Consider the following 19,161-nt stretch of genomic DNA (forward strand, 5'->3'; position numbering starts at 1 on the left):
TATTACCAAGGAGCACTTTGTTCACTTGAAAGGAAACACATTGCGGTGGTGTATTGCAAGTGCATCATTTGCAAGATGCTATCTACCTATGAGACTTAAATTGTTTAAGATACACCATGTTGTGTGCATGGTTCGCAGCACACTCACTCTGTAATTTCACTTTTCAGCTAAGTGATGGAATTTTCTGCCCCTCCCATCTCAAATTTCAATGCTCAGTAACCGACGTTCTTTCAAGGCACTGGCAGGGGATAGTCTGCAGTTCTTTTCAACAAGAAGAAAGAATATCTGCCTTTAACCAGGGAGAGGTTGCTGAGAAAGGCTTATGTGTTTCCTGACAAGACAGCTGATCACTCAGTGAAAGATCAGATAAATTACTGGCCATCTGCAGTGAGACTGACACTCCACAGAGTTTTCTGTGGAGAACACCTTCACGTCGCCTGGAAAGCACTGCTACAAATGTCAAGGCAATGGTGAGAACAAGACCTCCTCTGTAGCATGCAATAATGAATAAAGACAAAAGATATTTCTGTTTTTTTTTCTCCTGTTACTTGTGCAACACTTTTCCATATATAAAGATATATAATTATTATCTGATCATTCAGATTCCAACAATGTCTATGATAGCAAAATTACAGCAATTGTAATGATGGCAGCAACCCAAATGCATGCTCTGTTTCTTGAAAAGTTGAGCATCAGAGAGTAAAATTATTTGTTTGCTTACTTTATATAGAACTTGAAAACACCATCCCCCATGTCCAAGAAAACCTTCAAAAAGCCTATGGAATACACCTCTGATGACTTGCTCTCATTTATTTTGTTTAAAATAATTGGTTAATAATAATAATAATAATAATAATAATAATAATAATAATAATAATAATAATAATAAATTAACCATTACTAAAAAGAGAAAGGCTTTCTGCTCCAGTTTCCCATTCATTTGGATGGTAAATTATAAGACTGAATTGAAACAAAGGAACACCCAGGAAATCCATAGAATTCTTCATGTGAGCAGAAACCTGCTTATTTAAGGATTACTGCTCTGTACAGAGATTGTGAAGGGCTGCAGATGGATACTGTAACAGCCTTACATATGCTGCTCTTCGAGGGATTTGTAGGTCAAAAGAAGAATCTTGGATGCCCCTGAAAACCAACAGGGGCAATGCTGGGATACTTGGATCTCGTCCTTATGGCAACATAATCTATTTAACATGTGCCCAGTGAGTGAAATGCATACATAAACATAATTTTGGTACTCCAGGTATTATTCTGCCTTCCTAAAGGCAAACTGCAACCTGTGATCTCAACCCAGATGATTCTGAATAAAAAGACAGAGTTGAATAAAAGGTGTTCATAGTAGCTACAGCATGTGGTCTGGTCACATGACTCCACTGAAAAGCCTGAGAAGGTTTGGGATATAGTGCAGGAGAGGAAGTGAGCTCCTCTGAAAATGAATTCAGAGCAAGAGTTTAAGTATTCTGACTCACAGTGAAGAAAGTTCTCCATAGACTCTACGGGGAGCTTGAGGGGAACAGGCCCTGAACTTCTGCCCCTACTGAAAGTTAGGAGGTGTGAGCTGGAATATGCTATGGGACATGGAAAGAACTCCTTTTGTCTCCAGCTCCAGGGATTTCAAAAGGAGCTTGGAAATGCAAACCAAGTGTAAGGAAATGCAAACCAAGTGTAACCTGAGTCAGCAAGAAGTTTGACATAACAGCTCTCAGGGACGCAGCTTGCCACATCCATCTTACTGGGCTGTGAACTCTGAAACCCCGGCGGGTTCAGCCCAGCCTGGCTGCCTCGGCAGGGAGCTCCCGCCTGCCCCGGGGGTGCGCGGCTCCTTATCTCTGTCTCCTGGCTCGCTGCTGGGATGTGACCCAGCTCGGCTGGAGGGGGAGAGGGCCGGGGTTGGACAGAGTTTAGCTCTCTCTTGGGAAGGCGCCAGCCTGCTTTCCAAAGCGGCGATGAGCTGGGGTGAAGGCCTGACCCTCAGCCTTACCGAAGCTCCTTGGGTGGGCACCAACGTTTTATGCTACCTCCCTCCCCAGATTCATAAATCTGTACTTAGTTTGTTGGACTGCTTGAGCCAAAAAAGGTCTTGAAAATGTTGATGCACAGTATCCTGTCATTTCCCACATGCAAGGTTTTGATATCTTGGTTTGAAATGTGTTCTTACTAAAAGTATTTCAGCTTGTTTTTTAAATGTTTAAATAACCAAAAAAATTCAGGCCAAAGAAAACCCTTCCAAAGCCATTTATTAAAAATACTTATCACTTGAGCAGAAAAATGTATTATACTGTTTACTGGGGCAAGTCTCCTTCCCAGTCCTTCCAGTGTTTTTACTTTTGGCCAGAGTAACCAGATGTTCCTGCCATTATTTCACTACTAGCCTTACTCCAACCCTGCCCTATTCCCCACAGCCAGGCTCAGGCAGACTTGCAAAGTATTTTTTGTATAATCAGTATCTCAAAAGAAAGTATCATTATAGTGTCATGCCACACTGATAAAAGTGCTCTGCTAAACAAATCATAATGCCATTTTTATAAGGCATGTTTTCTAAAGTCACTTCCAGAGTGAAAATTTCCAGCGTGACATTTTGTCTGTCCACAAGAAGCCCAAGTGGTTGTGTTGTTGCTAAGGGCACAGCAGTCACAATTGGTGTAGAATCATAGCTTCATTAAGGTTGGAAATACCCTCCAAGATCAACTCCTAGCCCAGCACTGCCAGCCCACCACTAAACCATGTCCCTAAATGCTACACCTACACTTCCAGAGATGGTGATTCCCTGAGCAGCCTGACAAACCCTTTGCTGAAGAAATTCTTCCCAATAGCCAATCTAAACCTCCCCTGGCACAACAGGAGGATGTTTCCTCTTGTCCTATCACTTCTAACTTGGGAGAAAAGACCAATCCCCATGTGGCTACACCCTTCTTTCAGGCAGTTGAACACACCAGTAAGATGTCCCCTGAGCCTCCTTTTCTCCAGAGTAAACACCCGCTGATCCCTCAGCTGCTGAGCAAAATTTTAGCAAACAAATTCACAGATCAACTTGTTTCCATTCTACTGCAGCATTCCCACACTGGGTGAAGAGTATTTTGTAAAAGGCACCATCATGAATATGATTTCCAGAAGAAAAATGTTAACAGGAGACGGGAACAGTTAATCAAGCATAAATTCCTACCTCTGCCACAGTCAGGGCCCAGAAAGCCAAGGAAGCAATGGCAAGTCCCAGACACACAGTCTCCATTCCCATAGCAATTACTGGGACAGTTATCCACTGATTCTGGAAAACAAAAGAGAATTCAGACACTTCTTTAGGCAAGAAAACACCTCTGAGTTTAGCAGGGCTCTGGATGGGCAGGACAGTTGAAACTTCAAAGCAGCTGCTGCACTTGAGGAGAAAGCATTAGTGTGAGCTGCACAAAACCCTGCTCATCCATTTACACCAATGGATGGTTCCACTGCAAATCCTGTGATTAAATACGAGCTGCTCAGCACCCACCAGATTTGGCATTCTTTCTGTACCCCAAAACTTCCAAATGTCTTTTCTTCCGGTATATTTCTATGACTATTTTTCCTCTTTAAATTTATTGCAGGGATGCAATACATACCATTGTCATGGCAGAACATGCGCTTTTGGTCCAGTTTTCTTGACTTGATTAAGTGACTTTGAGGCATTCATTTGTGCCAAAAAGAGCTGAGTGATGATAGATATGCTCCCCTATGAACTTACCGAACACAGACCCTTGCTTCATCCTATCTGCCTGTTCAAGAAATACTTCTAACCAAATTTCTTCTTTCTTATTTGCTCCACAATATTACATTGAATGTAATACATTATACATTCTATAATTTATATCTTTAACAGCTCAAAGTGCTGGGGCTAATATTCTGTTTGGTGGAACAGGAATGGGTCTGTTTTCTTCTGTTTCTAGTTATCATCTTAAATCCCCTGACTTTGGCAAAAAAACACCAGCTATTAATTTTTCAGGGGAAGTTAAAAGGTAAGCAAAATGTTACCTAACACTTCTCTTTTGAGGAGAGTTGAGAATATTGGGGCTAAAACATATCTTTGATAAAAGAACAACACAAGCTGGTAAACACATCCAAAAGAGACTGAAAATAATCTTATTTTCTTACACTAAATGGTGAATGAAGACTGAGTAAACATGAGTGGAGCTTTGAAAGACATTGTAATAAATACATGGTTCATTCTGCAGTGCTATTTCACATTTTCTCTGAGGGAGATGCCTGTCAGATGAAAACTGGATTTGGTTATACAGCAGGGGCACTGGTGGTACACATGGAGTGGGGTGATAATCTCACCCTGTGAATAATGACTGCATTTGCACAGACATACTTCACGAGACCTTGTGGGAGCAAAGTTATTTGTAAACTCTCGATCAGTTCAAGTGAAGAGAACCAGCAGCAGCAGAGATGTGCAGATTAGTTTCCAACCACAAATGAAAGGAAGCTGGTTTCTGGATGGGTGTTTGCCAAAGAGCAGAGGTTTCTGAAGGACATTTTAAAGGCTGTGGTGTAATTTAATCATTCATAAAGGACAACAGCAATTTTAAATAATGGAACCAGTTCAAAGCATTTGTGTTTTAAGTCCTGGCTTCAGACAACTCAGGAGCAGCTCCATGCAGCAAGAAAGGTACAAGGAAGTGCTGTCAGTTCTCTAACACTCAGTAGTTAAGCAGGTATTCACTTGATGGCATATGGAAATACAGTCACAACATGCAGTCAATCCCTAAGGCTTGAGCTGGCATCTTTATTCCAATCAAACAGCAGCCATGCTTCTTAGAACAAAGAAATAACGATTCAGGCCTTGTGTATTTAGACTGATATTTAGGAATATCACCTCTCACTTTATAGCACGTATAAACAGAAATCTATCCCGTAAATGAAAAGTTAATAGTAGCCCATGTGTATACAATCTTCAGAATTTTGACATGGATTAATGTCACTGCTGAAAACAAAAATGAATTCACTTTATGTGTTTTTTTCTCTATGCTTTTTTTACTATACTTACATTTTTCTTTTCTTCAAGAAATACACACAAAGATTTAGGAAAAAGAAGTTATTTATGTACATACTTACACACATGACGAACATACAGAGTATGAGTTCTGTGAAACAAGATAATGAGAGAAGCAAGGAGATTTAACCACTCTTGTTGCTGAAAGGGTCACTCCTTTCCCTCTAATCTTCTCATCCTAAGAACAGCTGTAAGCTCCCACTTCTTGTGCTGGTTCTGGCACTTGTCAGACCCTCCAGTGAGGTGGTTAAGCTCAAAAGGTGGCAAAAAAAATGAATGCAGCAGAATAAAAAAAACCAACTCGAGTATTTTTTTTTCTGCTGCCTGAAAACTGGGAAGAGAAGGGCTGTGCTATTCAGCATCAGTACAGTTGTCCCATGACACCTCACCACCCCAGTGCCATACTGGGTCAGGGGCTGCAAGGTGGAGTAACTAACACTGCATAGATGTAACATGTGTGACCTTTGAAGTCAAGGGGAACACCTCAGGGCTTGATGCAGGACAGACTCTCAGTGTTGACACCACCTTGAGAACATTAATGACTATTTTTTAAAGCTTTTTCCCAAGTTTTTGTTTTAATGGACTAAGTGGAGATCCTGAAAAGGTGTAAATATCCATATAGCTTTCTTGGTATATTTTGTAGTATAATATTTAAGCAAAATAGTAAAAAGACCAGCAGAAACATCTAGAAAGTACCTAAAAAGTAGCATAATGTCAAGCACAGCAACTGTTCCAAAGAGTGACAATGCACCACATCAGCTAAATGGTAATCTTTGTTACTGGAAACAATATTTTGCAATTACAGGGGTTCAGCTCGTGTGTCTGTGATGCCTAGGACAAGATAGGCAAGACTTTGCACACCAATTCAATGTCCACTGCAGACTGAGCTGAATTACTTTATCCACTACAATGACTATGTATAAAGGGATTTAGAAGTTCAGAGTGACCACAGAAATGGAGCAGAGCTGTGCTTGGATAACCAACCTTTCCAGAATCTCTGGGTGAATCCATGTAAGAACTTTACTCTGATGGTGCATCCTTTCCTCTTCTGACTAGTTCAGCATAGACACCTATAACTGGTCAGATCCCTACTGACAGTGACTGACACTAATGCATTAAAAAAATATTCACATCTATTCTCTGGTTCATAAGCAGATCTGGCATTTCTCATCGTAAAGCTGCAGTGATATGCACGCATATCACTTCATCTATCACTACCTCCTCAACCTTTGGTTTCCCAGACACTTTGCAAGTGTGGCCATACTGCTTCATGCGATACAGTGGCTAACTCAGAAGTAATTAAAAAACAGGTGGATGAAACCCATTTTACCTTCCTCACTGAAGCACCTCAGTAGCTCTTACCTGTCACCTGAATACCCTCTACTATCACCTATAAGAGTAGGCCCTTAAAAGTCCATTCATCCATTTCACTGCTTTCTCTGATGTCCCTTGTTTTTCCAATACAGCCAAAAGTAACATTTTTAATGTATTCTCATTTTACACTACCTCTATTTGCCCTAGAATAACCTGCCTGATAGAGATGAAATGAAGTGAAAAGAAACTCTACTCCCCCTGTGACTAGTGCCACTTGCTGTTTTTTTAGTAGTAAGGATGCAAACTTTCCTGGTGATTCAGGGCAATTAAGGTCTTCACACACTCCCAAAAGTTCTTCACCACTCAGAATCAATTCTGAAAAGCGATGAAGGTTCATGCAGTGCATCTTTGTCTCAAAGCTATTCCCAAACAACTCCAAAGTACTTCCATAGAGGAAGTGTTAAATGAACACACTTTTTTTACTCAGAAACTCCCGAGCTAATGAGCACAAACAAGGCTGAGACTGAGGCTTGTGAACAGCAAGCCTGCAAGTTGTGCGTGCAACATTGAGCATGCTCCTATTTATATTCTTAGGCAGAATCAACCTGGAATTTCTTTTTACTTTGAAGATTGCAGACACTAGCACGTCATATTCACTCAAGGATTCTCATAAAAACTGCTGTTTTCATCCTAGGACTCAGTTTTGTTTCAGTGGTTACAGGCTGCCAGTTTGGCACCTCAGACAATTTCCTGGCCCTTCTGGTATGTGTAAGTGTACACACACTCATTCACACTGCTCTAACACCTATATTTCAAGCTAAACAGGAGGAGGCGGGTGACTTGGCATCAGAAATTAGGGAGTCGTGATGGGAGAACCCTAGAAAGAATGAAGAATCAGACATTTTCAGAAGCTAGGGCTTAGCCAAATTATAATCATATGGGATAGAAGGGACACAACTTTAACACTCATGGAGTCCCTAAGTCAGTAGCACAAAGCAGCTGTTTTTCTTTTGAGTATGTTCACAGTCAACGTTGCCACAGAGGTGACACACTATCAGTCAATAAGTAAAAACAGGCCACTGCAGTTATGGCTGGCTTCTAGTCTCCATTATATAGCTTATTCTGTAAGCTGTTCACATAATTAGAGGAGTATTTTCCAACATATACAAAATTCCATATGGTGTTTTATGAACAGTACCATGGGAACTCCTTTAGAGAATCATGACAATGTTTTTGTTTTGTTTCATTTAATTGTTAAAGTTCACTGTGAGACCATGAACAATTCTTTTTTAGAAAGAGATAAATATGTTCACTGTTTTCAGTCTGATTCCCACAGTTTTCTCTTGGCTTCCAAATCCCCAAAGAGATCTGACTGACACCAGCTGGTAAGGGCAGAGATTAATAACTGCAGGGCCAGCCAATGGATGATGCATGATGCACTCATCAGGTTTTGCTATTGTGTCCAAAGAGAACACTGAAAACACAGTTTCCATGCCATCTTTCAACCACCAATGGCAGCAGGAGTGAAACTTCTGAAAGCAAACAACTCACACCATGGGCCCACTGGCAAGACTTGAGGTGGTGGGGTTTCTAATAGGGAATGCAGAAACTTGCCTATGGAATTACGTGTTCTGCCAGCTTCACAATCTAATTAGCAACTGAAAAAACAAGTAATTTTATGGATCATAGAATCACTGGATGGTTTTGATTGGAAGAGGGACCTTAAAGACCACCCAGTTCCAATCCCCCTGCCACAAGCAGAGACACCTTCCACCAGATTAAGTTGCTCCACAGCCCATCCAAACAGGCTTTTAACACCTCCAGAGATGCATCAGCCACAGTTTCTCTGGGCAGCCTGTGACGGTGTCTCATCACACAGTGAGGAATTTCTTCCCAATATCTAATCTAAACCTGCCCACTCGTCAGTTTAAAGCCATTCCTCCCTGCCCTTGTAAAAAGTCCTGCTCCAGCTTTCTTGTAGCTCCTTTAGGTACTGGAAGAGCTCTAAGGTCTCCTTGGCACCTTCTCTTCTCCAGGCTGAGCAACCCCAACTCCCTCAGCCTGTCTCCATAGGAGAGGTGCTAAAGCCCTCTGAGCATCTTTGCAGTTCTCCATCATAAATATCCTCATACTTCTCTGAGAGAAAGTCTAAATGACATAATGAGACACTTGGTCTTCAGATCCGCACTGTCTCATTTTGGAGAATGGTATGGAAATGCCCTGTCTGACAGTACAGGTACTCCCTACTCAAGGACAACCTACCTCAGCCAGGAAAAGGAGGATGTACAGAACTCTTTCTGGATTCATAAAAATAAGAAATGGAAATTATCCATTAAGTGTGAAAGCCTAGACTTCTCCAAGAGCAGAACTCTTCTTCTGAAGTAGTCTTTAAGGTCCTTTCTGCTCATGAGCTTTAATTATCACAGCAAAGACAGAAGCAAAAAGAATTCCCTAAGTATCCTCAGCAGCTGTCATTCAACATATTGCATAAAACAACATTGATTCACTACTGTCCTGGGTTGAAAGTATATTCTATCACCATCTTCATGAACTGTTGAAACCAGGTGAGGCAGTGCTCCCTGCCTCCTCCACTCTGGCTTATCTTCTGTTAATGGGCCATCAGCACCTTTGCTACACAGCTCACAGATAACCCCTCCTGGACTACCTCCTGTTAATGGGCCCATCAGGCCTTATCACATGACTCACCATCCCATTGTGGGATGCTCCGCCCAGAGGGAGAAACCAAGCATTCCAGCCTGGATATAAGCTGAGACTCTGAACACCAGAGGGGCGCTTACCCACTGGATTCCCAGAGGACCCGAGCTACCAGACCTTTCTACAGGATCACTGCTTCAGGAAGACCACCTCATCTGGACTGCTTCCATCACTCCGCTCAGGTTGTATTCTGACTCTGTCAGTGGTCTTTTGTATTATTGCATCTATTTTATTTTACTTTCTTTCCTTTTTCTTTCCTATTAAATTGTATTTCTGACTTGGAGCCTCTCATTTGTTTTGCCTTCAAACTACTACATTTTTGGCGCCCAACGTGGGGCACGAGGCACTGAGAAAAGTCAGAATTACAATTTTGTATTGAAGAAGACACCTGTTCACTATGATGCTCAACATGCTTACATGTGTCTTATATCTATCTCTCTATATTTTTCCACAACTGGGGTACTATCTGCCAGTCTTAATGCTCCTGCATAGACCAGGGTATGGTACTAAAATTGCTTTAGTAGTCTATTATGTCCATTGCTTGATAAACTCTGAGGCAATGAACATTATTCAGAATATACACCCACTTTTGTTTTCTTGTTCTGGTCTAGGATGCTACATCTGGGGCCTCAACAATCTCACCCAGCCCCTGTGGGGAGGGGTGAAGAATGATTTTTTCCAGCTTTTCAGGCATGACACAGCAGTTTTTGAAAATATGGAATACCCTCTGGATGCCAAGGACAGCATGATGTTGTTGTTAGTCCTGCTTTGTCTTCTCTGCACGGCCCGCACCATGCTTAGAATCAAAACACTACATGGTGTGATACAGCGTGTTCTGAAGGAAGAGGAAGAGGGAAAAAGAAGCAGAGCAACAATATCAGTGTCTACACAGAGTGTCACAGAGGTGAAAGGAACCAAAGGCAAGGCAACAGTGTCCTCATCTACACAGACCGTCACAGAGGAGAAAGAAGCCAAAAGTGAGGCAACAGTGTCCACATCTACGCAGACTGTCACAGAGGAGAAAGGGACTAAGGGTGCCATCAGCATCTCCACACAAACCATCACCGAACCGGAACAGCCTAAACCAGTAGCAGTTGCCCCCGTTCAGAAGAAGAAATCAAGGACCAAATCAGTCCGCATAGTGACTGATGAGGGTGCGGCAGGACCTTCACAATCAGCAGAAGAGACAGAGCCAGAAATCATCACTCGCTCTCTATCTCTGGGTGAGCTGCGTGACCTGCGAAGGGAATTCACCCGCCAGACCAACGAGTCCATCCTGACCTGGCTGCTCCGCATCTGGGACGCTGCAGCCAATGACACCATTCTGGATGGAAGTGAGGCCAGGCAACTGGGATCGTTGTCCCGGGATGTGGTCATTGACCAGGGGATTGGGAAAAGCCAAGAACCTCTCAGCCTCTGGCAGCGACTGCTAACAAGTGTGAAGGATAGATACCTTTGTAAAGAAGACCTCCAAGTGCACCAAGGAAAATGGAACACAATAGAACAAGGTATCCGATGCCTGAGGGAATTGGCTGTGTTGGAAATCCTTTTTTCAGAAGATGAGAGATTTCCTAAAAACCCAGATGGTGTCCAGTGCACATCACGGATGTGGTTGAGATTTGCACGGCTTGGACCCGAGATGTACTCACGTTACCTGGCAACACTGCAATGGAGGGAAGGTGAGGACAGGGTAGGTGTCTTGGCTAATAAACTAAGAATTTACGAGGACACTGTCACTGCCCCAGTTCGTACCCATGTCTCGTCTGTGGAAACAAGACTGGCTGAGCAAGTCCGGAACTTGATTGAAGAAGGCCATCAGAAACTGAAAAAAGAACTTAAGGAAGAAATTTACCATATCCAGCCAGAGCCAATGAGAGTCTCTGCCATTAAGAGCAGGCGCTCCCCAGCCAGGGAGAGAGGATACACACCCCGAGGTAACCTCTGGTCTTTTCTTCGGGAGCATGGAGAAGACATGAGGAAGTGGGATGGAAAACCCACCTCCTCCTTAGCAGCCCGGGTACGTGAACTGAAAAGAGAAACACCTACCACAAAGAGCCCATCTAGAATCAATGTTGCTCCGGTCTCTCGTGCACAGAACTCCAGACAGTACAGGAATGATGATATGACTGATCCTCTTGAAGGAACCTCAGAAACATATTTACAAGAAGAGAGCAATGTATGCCATGACCAGGAATAGGGGGGCCCTGCCTCTAGCCAGGTAGAGGAAAGGGACAATCGGATCTACTGGACTGTGTGGATCCGATGGCCTGGAACATCTGACCCACAAAGATATACGGCTCTGGTTGATACCGGTGCTCAGTGTACTCTGATGCCATCAAGGTACGTGGGAGCAGAACCCATTTCCATTTCTGGGGTGACAGGAGGATCCCAGGAGCTGACTGTACTGGAAGCTGAAGTAAGTCTAACTGGGAAAGAATGGCAGAAACACCCCACTGTGACTGGTCCAGAGGCCCCATGCATTTTGGGCATAGACTATCTCAGAAATGGGTATTTCAAAGACCCAAGAGGATACCGCTGGGTTTTTGGCATAGCTGCTCTAGAGACAGAAGGCATCAGACAACTGAGTACCTTGCCTGGACTCTCAGACGACCCCTCTGCTGTGGGACTACTGAAAGTTGAAGAACAACAGGTGCCGATCGCCCGAGCAACAGTGCACCGTCGGCAATATCGCACCGACAGAGACTCTGTGGTCCCCATCCATAAGATGATTCGTGAGCTGGAGAGCCAAGGGGTGGTAAGCAAGGCTCGTTCACCCTTTAATAGCCCTATATGGCCCGTGCGTAAGTCCAGCGGAGAATGGAGACTGACAGTGGATTACCGTGGCCTGAATGAAGTCACACCACCACTGAGCGCTGCCGTACCAGACATGTTGGAGCTTCAGTATGAGCTGGAATCCAAGGCAGCAAAATGGTATGCGACCATTGATATTGCAAATGCCTTTTTCTCCATTCCTCTGGCAGCAGAATGCAGGCCTCAGTTTGCCTTCACCTGGAGGGGCGTGCAGTACACCTGGAACCGACTGCCCCAGGGGTGGAAGCACAGTCCCACCATTTGCCATGGACTGATCCAGGCTGCACTGGAAAAGGGTGAGGCTCCAGAACACCTGCAATACATTGACGACATTATCGTGTGGGGAAACACTGCAACAGAAGTCTTTGAGAAGGGAGAGAAGATCATTCAGATTCTCCTGAAGGCCGGCTTCGCCATCAAGAGGAGCAAAGTCAAGGGACCTGCTCGAGAGATCCAGTTTCTGGGAGTGAAGTGGCAAGATGGACGGCGTCAGATTCCCACTGAAGTCATCAATAAGATCACTGCAATGTCTCCACCGACCAACAAGAAGGAAACACAAGCTTTCCTAGGTGCCATAGGTTTCTGGAGGATGCACATTCCCGAGTATAGCCAAATTGTGAGCCCTCTCTACCTGGTCACCCGCAAGAAGAACGATTTCCACTGGGGCCCAGAACAGCAGCAAGCTTTCGCCCAGATCAAGCAGGAAATCGCTCATGCGGTAGCCCTTGGCCCAGTCAGGACGGGATCAGAGGTGAAGAATGTGCTTTACTCTGCAGCCGGGAGCCATGGTCTGTCATGGAGCCTTTGGCAGAAGGTGCCGGGTGAGACTCGGGGACGACCACTGGGATTCTGGAGCCGAAGCTACAGAGGATCCGAAGCCAACTACACTCCCACAGAGAAGGAAATCTTAGCCGCCTATGAAGGAGTCCAAGCTGCCTCAGAGGTGATTGGTACTGAAGCACAGCTGCTTCTGGCACCTCGACTACCGGTGCTGGGGTGGATGTTCAAGGGAAAGGTTCCTACCACACATCACGCCACCGACACCACGTGGAGCAAATGGATCACCCTGATCACGCAGCGCGCCCGTATTGGAAACCTGAATCGCCCTGGGATTCTGGAAATTATAACAAACTGGCCTGAAGGTGAGACCTTTGGATTATCCTCTGAAGAAGAGGAGGAGCAAGTGACACGGGCCGAGGAAGCCCCACCATATAACGAGCTACCGGAGAGTGAGAGACGATATGCCCTTTTCACCGACGGTTCCTGCCGAATTGTGGGTGCTAACCGGAAATGGAAAGCTGCTGTATGGAGCCCCACACGACGAGTTGCACAAGCTACCGAGGGAGAAGGTGGATCGAGTCAGGTCGCAGAGCTTAAAGCTGTCCAGCTGGCTTTGGATATTGCTGAACGAGAGAAGTGGCCAAGGCTCTATCTCTACACTGACTCATGGATGGTAGCTAATGCTCTGTGGGGATGGCTGGACCGCTGGAGAAAGGCCAACTGGCAGCGCAGAGGGAAACCCATCTGGGCTGCTGAGATTTGGCAGGACATCGCCACCCGAGTAGAAAGGCTGACCGTGAAGGTTCGACACGTGGATGCGCACGTACCCAAGAGTCGGGCTAATGAAGAACATCACAACAACGAGCAGGTGGATCGAGCTGCCAAGGTGAAAGTATCTCAGGTTGATCTAGACTGGCAGCACAAAGGAGAATTATTCCTAGCTCGTTGGGCTCATGATGCCTCTGGTCATCAAGGGAGAGATGCAACATATCGATGGGCTCGTGACCGAGGGGTGGACATTACTATGGACAGCATCTCCCAGGCTATCCATGACTGCGAGACCTGTGCTGCGATCAAACAGGCCAAGCGAGTGAAGCCTCTGTGGTATGGCGGACGATGGTCGAAGTATAGGTATGGGGAAGCCTGGCAAATTGACTACATCACCCTTCCCCAAACCCGCCAAGGCAAGCGCTACGTGCTCACCATGGTGGAAGCAACCACTGGATGGCTGGAGACCTACCCTGTGCCTCATGCTACTGCCCGGAACACCATCTTGGGCCTGGAAAAGCAGGTCCTGTGGAGACACGGCACCCCTGAGAGAATTGAGTCAGACAACGGGACCCATTTCAAGAATGGCCTCATAAGTACTTGGGCCAGAGAACACGGAATCGAATGGATATACCATATCCCATACCATGCACCAGCTGCTGGGAAGGTGGAATGCTGCAATGGACTGCTTAAAACTACCCTTAAGGCACTTGGTGGAGGGACCTTCAAAAATTGGGAACAGAACTTAGCGAAGGCCACCTGGATGGTCAATACCCGAGGGTCCATCAATCGAGCTGGTCCTGCCCAGTCTGAATCCTTGCATACAGTGGATGGAGATAGGGTCCCTGTGGTACACATGAGAGGTATGTTAGGAAAGACTGTTTGGATTAATCCCACCTCGGGCAAGGGCAATCCCATCCGTGGGGTTGTCTTTGCACAAGGACCTGGTTACACTTGGTGGGTGATGCAAAAGGATGGGGACACCCACTGTGTACCACAAGGAGACCTTATCTTAAGTGAGAACTGTGTGTAGGATTTCATTATATATATATGTGTGTGTGTGTGTAGTTTAAGGAAGGTATTGATTTGGGATGATGTAGATGGTAATAGAATAAGGGGTGGATAATGTCCTGGGTTGAAAGTATATTCTATCACCATCTTCATGAACTGTTGAAACCAGGTGAGGCAGTGCTCCCTGCCTCCTCCACTCTGGCTTATCTTCTGTTAATGGGCCATCAGCACCTTTGCTACACAGCTCACAGATAACCCCTCCTGGACTACCTCCTGTTAATGGGCCCATCAGGCCTTATCACATGACTCACCATCCCATTGTGGGATGCTCCGCCCAGAGGGAGAAACCAAGCATTCCAGCCTGGATATAAGCTGAGACTCTGAACACCAGAGGGGCGCTTACCCACTGGATTCCCAGAGGACCCGAGCTACCAGACCTTTCTACAGGATCACTGCTTCAGGAAGACCACCTCATCTGGACTGCTTCCATCACTCCGCTCAGGTTGTATTCTGACTCTGTCAGTGGTCTTTTGTATTATTGCATCTATTTTATTTTACTTTCTTTCCTTTTTCTTTCCTATTAAATTGTATTTCTGACTTGGAGCCTCTCATTTGTTTTGCCTTCAAACTACTACAACTACTTTTGCCATTTACTTCAGGGGATGTTTTTCAGTACAAGTAAACTCACAGATGGTAGATTTTGAGGGAAACTTAGCTGAAACCTTTATCCCATTGCTAGTTTTCCCACTGTAATCACCCTTTACTCTGAGAGAAGCCATAGACTGGCATGATCCAGCCCACACCCACAATAAGACTTCACACTACACTATCTTTTATTTAAGGGTATTATTGAGCTCAATATGAAATTGCTAATTGTTACCATTTCAGGTTTTTTTTTTGTTTGTTTGGTTTTTTTTTAAGGTTGTTAATCTGACGCACGGACAAATACAACACAGCGTTTGCTTCATATTATAAATTGACTCATGTGACAGCAACACAGCTCCCAGGCTAATGGTCTGCTCAGGGGACCACTTTGCTGCTGACAAAAAGCCCCATGAAAGCCAATTCTATTGTGGTGAACTCTATAAAGATCTGTCGGCCTGGCTCACAACTACCGACATGAATTACCTTTATCCAGATGCAACACAATAAACATACTAAGAAGGTAGACAAATTGCTAGACTCTTGATGGACTTCTTTTTTATGTACTCACCATGTTTGCTGGTCAGCAGTACAGCTACTTTAACAGTATTTCCGCCTTATTTATTTACTATGCAACATTCAACTTAATAGCTTGTTTCCCTATCTTCGAGCCAGAGGCCAAGGCAGATGTTTGCCTGACACCAAATCCTATTAGAGGCTGCAGTAACACAATTGTGTGTTAAAGATAAATATTTTATAGCCTGCACTTGCCACCAAGCATCATCATTCCCTAGGCATTTAGAGGCAACTATCTATTGGCAAAGAAAAAATAGTTATCTAGCTGGCAACTGAAGGCAGTAGCTTTTTGGGAGTTAATAAGCACCAGGACTGCTTACTAAGAACTGATTAAATGCCATTCAGTGTGTATGGCTGTATGAATTCAAATGTAACTGTTTCATTTGATAACCTCAAAAAGCTGCACTGGAGATGGCAGTGTTTGTTGTCAGAGACATGTAGGAATAGCACTGCAGTAGGACAAATAGACCTTAATGAATCAATGCTAATCTCAGTTCTGGAATGAAGGTTCAAGGAATATAAAAAATTGTACCAATGAGAATATTCCATATTAGAAATGAGATGCAAAGAAAAGAGCAGGGGTTTTTTAAGTATTCAGTCCGGTCCATTCAACTAGTTTACTCCACCACTACTTAAGAAATGGCCTCAAAATCTTTTGTTCAGTGCTGGTGAGAAGATATAAGTAGCTGCTGAGCCTAAAATAAATTGCCACAGCTACTCATCTACCAGCCCAGGAAGATACTGCATACATACTAATTGGTACAATAAAAGGTTTTACCCTTCTCTAATAAATGTCGACTATCTTTATACAAAGATGCGTTAGTTCAAAAATAGCAAGTAAACTATAAAAGAAGGTAAACCAAACAATTAGAATTGTTTACTGTATCAAACAAATACACACATTTATTGCCACACAGAAATATATTGTTCCTAACTGTCCACTGATCTATTTTCTCCCTAGTTGTGTTCCCCCAGCTAACAAAAATGTTTTGCTGGGAGGGAGGGAGGACACAGGGGGCAAGGCAGCAAGCAAGTAGATTCCATGGTTCATATTTGACCTTGAAATCCTCTCTCAGCCACATCAGTACAGAAGGGCCATGAGGAGTGCCCAGCATTCCTGTCACTGTACATTGAATTTCACTGCTTGGGAGAGTGAAGGGACACCACATTATTTCACCTTACTCTTTGCTGCTGCACTAGAGCAACCTTAAAAAGCCACGTATTATTTTCCCTAGATCTGCTTGTCCATGATAAAACTGACACCTACAAGCTCATTGCAATAACATCTCTTTCACAAAAATGCTCCTTGTCACTGCCCCAACTACGCTAGCAATAATTTTAATAGGAAGTCAAGCAGCATAACATGAAAGGCAAAGAGGATTCTGAAGCTCTGTGAGCACATTTAATTTACTTCCCAGTTGCAGAGCTTGCAGTCTTGTTTGTTTTTCAAAGAAATGATGCTACTCAATTGAATTTCACTGCAGGAGAGGTTGGATTCTAAGCCTAGAAAACTGTCACCTGCCCTTGTAATTGTGGTAACAATGCCAAGACAGACATGGAGGTGAGAGAGAGGATAAAACAGGTTTCAGATGTCTTCAAGCATCAGATTTGACACTAGGAGCCAAAAAAAAAAAAAAAAAAAAAAAAGGTAAGGGGAAAGAAAAAATGCCTTGGAAACAAAGGAAATGTGGAAATGCTGGGTCTGGTATGCTCTTGCTCCTCCTCTTCCTTCCCCAGATGAAGCTTTAAATGACTGATTCCTTCTTATAGTACATCATCACCTGCTGAGATTTCATTTTTTCTGCTTCATTTGTGTTTTATACAGCTTTTATACTTCTAGCTCAAGTAATCCACACCTGGCAGCCTGGGATGAGAAAGTCTTGACAGCATCATGGAAACTCAGTCATTATTTCTGAGTGCTCTTTCACAGTTTCCTCTTCTGTAGGGCACCTAGTGTGATGCTGATACTGCTAATGCCAGTTGATGTTGTGCCAGATTTTGATTTTTTTTTTCTTTTTCCTAAGGCTGGGAGGTCTGTTTTAATTAAGGACCCATGCATATAACCCTGTTTTGCTCTCACATCCCAGTGGAACTCTAATCTTCACATGCTGGTATAAGGATGCTAAATTAGAAAAAGGGCAACAAGCAGGCAGTCCTTTAAACAACTCTTTAAATCACTCCTGAATCTGGAAAGTGAGAGAGAAGGCCAGTAACCACAATACTGAATTGCATGTTACTCTCTCCCCTCTTTTTCTGTAAGAACATTTTAAAAAAGCAATTTGCAAGTGCAGATACACCTCCATCTCCATGAGGGTACTGACAGCAGACCCTGCCCCTGCAGAAGTGACTCTACAGGCTGGGCCATTTTACAAGGTGATGGTGAAGCACAGAAGGTTTGGTGCTCAGGCGCAGTTGGGTTGCTCATTGAAATCAAGAGCTGCTGATTTTGCCAAATTTCACAGTACATCATGTGAGCACATTTTCCCTTGAGCTGTCTGTACTTCAGCTTTTAGGGCTGGTTTGAGATGTCTATCCAGGTACTCAAATGGCTCTCACCACAATCCTATCAGTCTTTCTCACACTATTTCAAGCATATTTGACTCCAGGCCCAGCTGGAAATACTAAAAATTCAGCCTTTTTCTGTCCTATTTTGAACTTCTGTTCTACAGAAGGAGGGACCAAGTGGGAATAGTTTGGGGAGTAAATAAAGAAGAGAACAAGCCTGATCATTTCAGAAACCATCGCCACGTTTGGTCTGAACTTAGGTTGCCCTTTGAGAGAGAGCTTTATCTTTATCTCCCTGATTCATTCCTTTCTCTTACTACTTCCTTATTAAGAAGAAATCTTTCCAGTGCAAAATGCCTTATAATCTGAAGCTCTCAGATGGTTGAAAGCATAAAGTGTAATGGGATTTCCAAGGCACTTGGGCACTGGTCAATGGATATGACCATTTAACTTGAAGGTAAAATCTCCCTTGACTTCACTAACTTTCAGGAAATCCTGCTAATGTATTTCTCCTGTCCATAGGGACAAACAGAGAACACTGTTTTCTTTCCTGACAAAGTGAGCAAGCCTAAAAGCACAAAAGGGTCTCGAAATACAGTTCTTAAGAAATCACACACTGACCATCTGAAAACACCCTCTTTCCAAAGCACTTGAAATGTGATCACAGGTTGGAAGTTAGCTGGGAAAAAAAATTCAATGAATGATTTTAAACAAAGAGTAGCTGTTGGACTGAAGCCTTCTTCTTTCTCCTTCTGCAATGCAGCTTCCAAGCACAATAAGACTTTAATCCTTACTTGTAACATAACCATGAAATGGCTATGGTGATCTAGAAAGACACACTGTGAACAGTTATTTTCTTCCTAGATTCCCTTTTTGCAGTTGGAATATTTTTAAACCTGAATTTCACTCCAGTAGATGAAACTCTCACATCCCCTTTTTGCCCAGGGGATTGCAAAGAATTTTTTTTTTTTTTTGTTCTTTCCCACTCTCATAAATTG

At 43.8% G+C, this 19,161-nt stretch overlaps 1 protein-coding gene across 12 annotated transcripts in view; it reads right to left on the reverse strand.

The window, feature by feature from the left end:
• TENM4 (teneurin transmembrane protein 4) overlaps positions 1-19,161 on the reverse strand; it is a 1,208,276-nt gene that overhangs the window by 145,316 nt on the left and 1,043,799 nt on the right. For all 12 annotated transcript variants that reach the window (XM_066175594.1, XM_066175595.1, XM_066175593.1 and 9 more), the window contains one exon: positions 3,182-3,283. In XM_066175594.1, the coding sequence (XP_066031691.1) occupies positions 3,182-3,283 (102 nt within the window). The remainder of the gene's footprint in view (positions 1-3,181; positions 3,284-19,161) is intronic.

This window comes from Chamaea fasciata, unplaced genomic scaffold (genome assembly GCF_029207755.1).
Source record: "Chamaea fasciata isolate MVZ Bird 193981 ecotype frontalis unplaced genomic scaffold, bChaFas1.0.hap1 SCAF_2, whole genome shotgun sequence".
In the NCBI taxonomy this organism is placed as follows: Eukaryota; Metazoa; Chordata; class Aves; order Passeriformes; family Sylviidae; genus Chamaea; species Chamaea fasciata.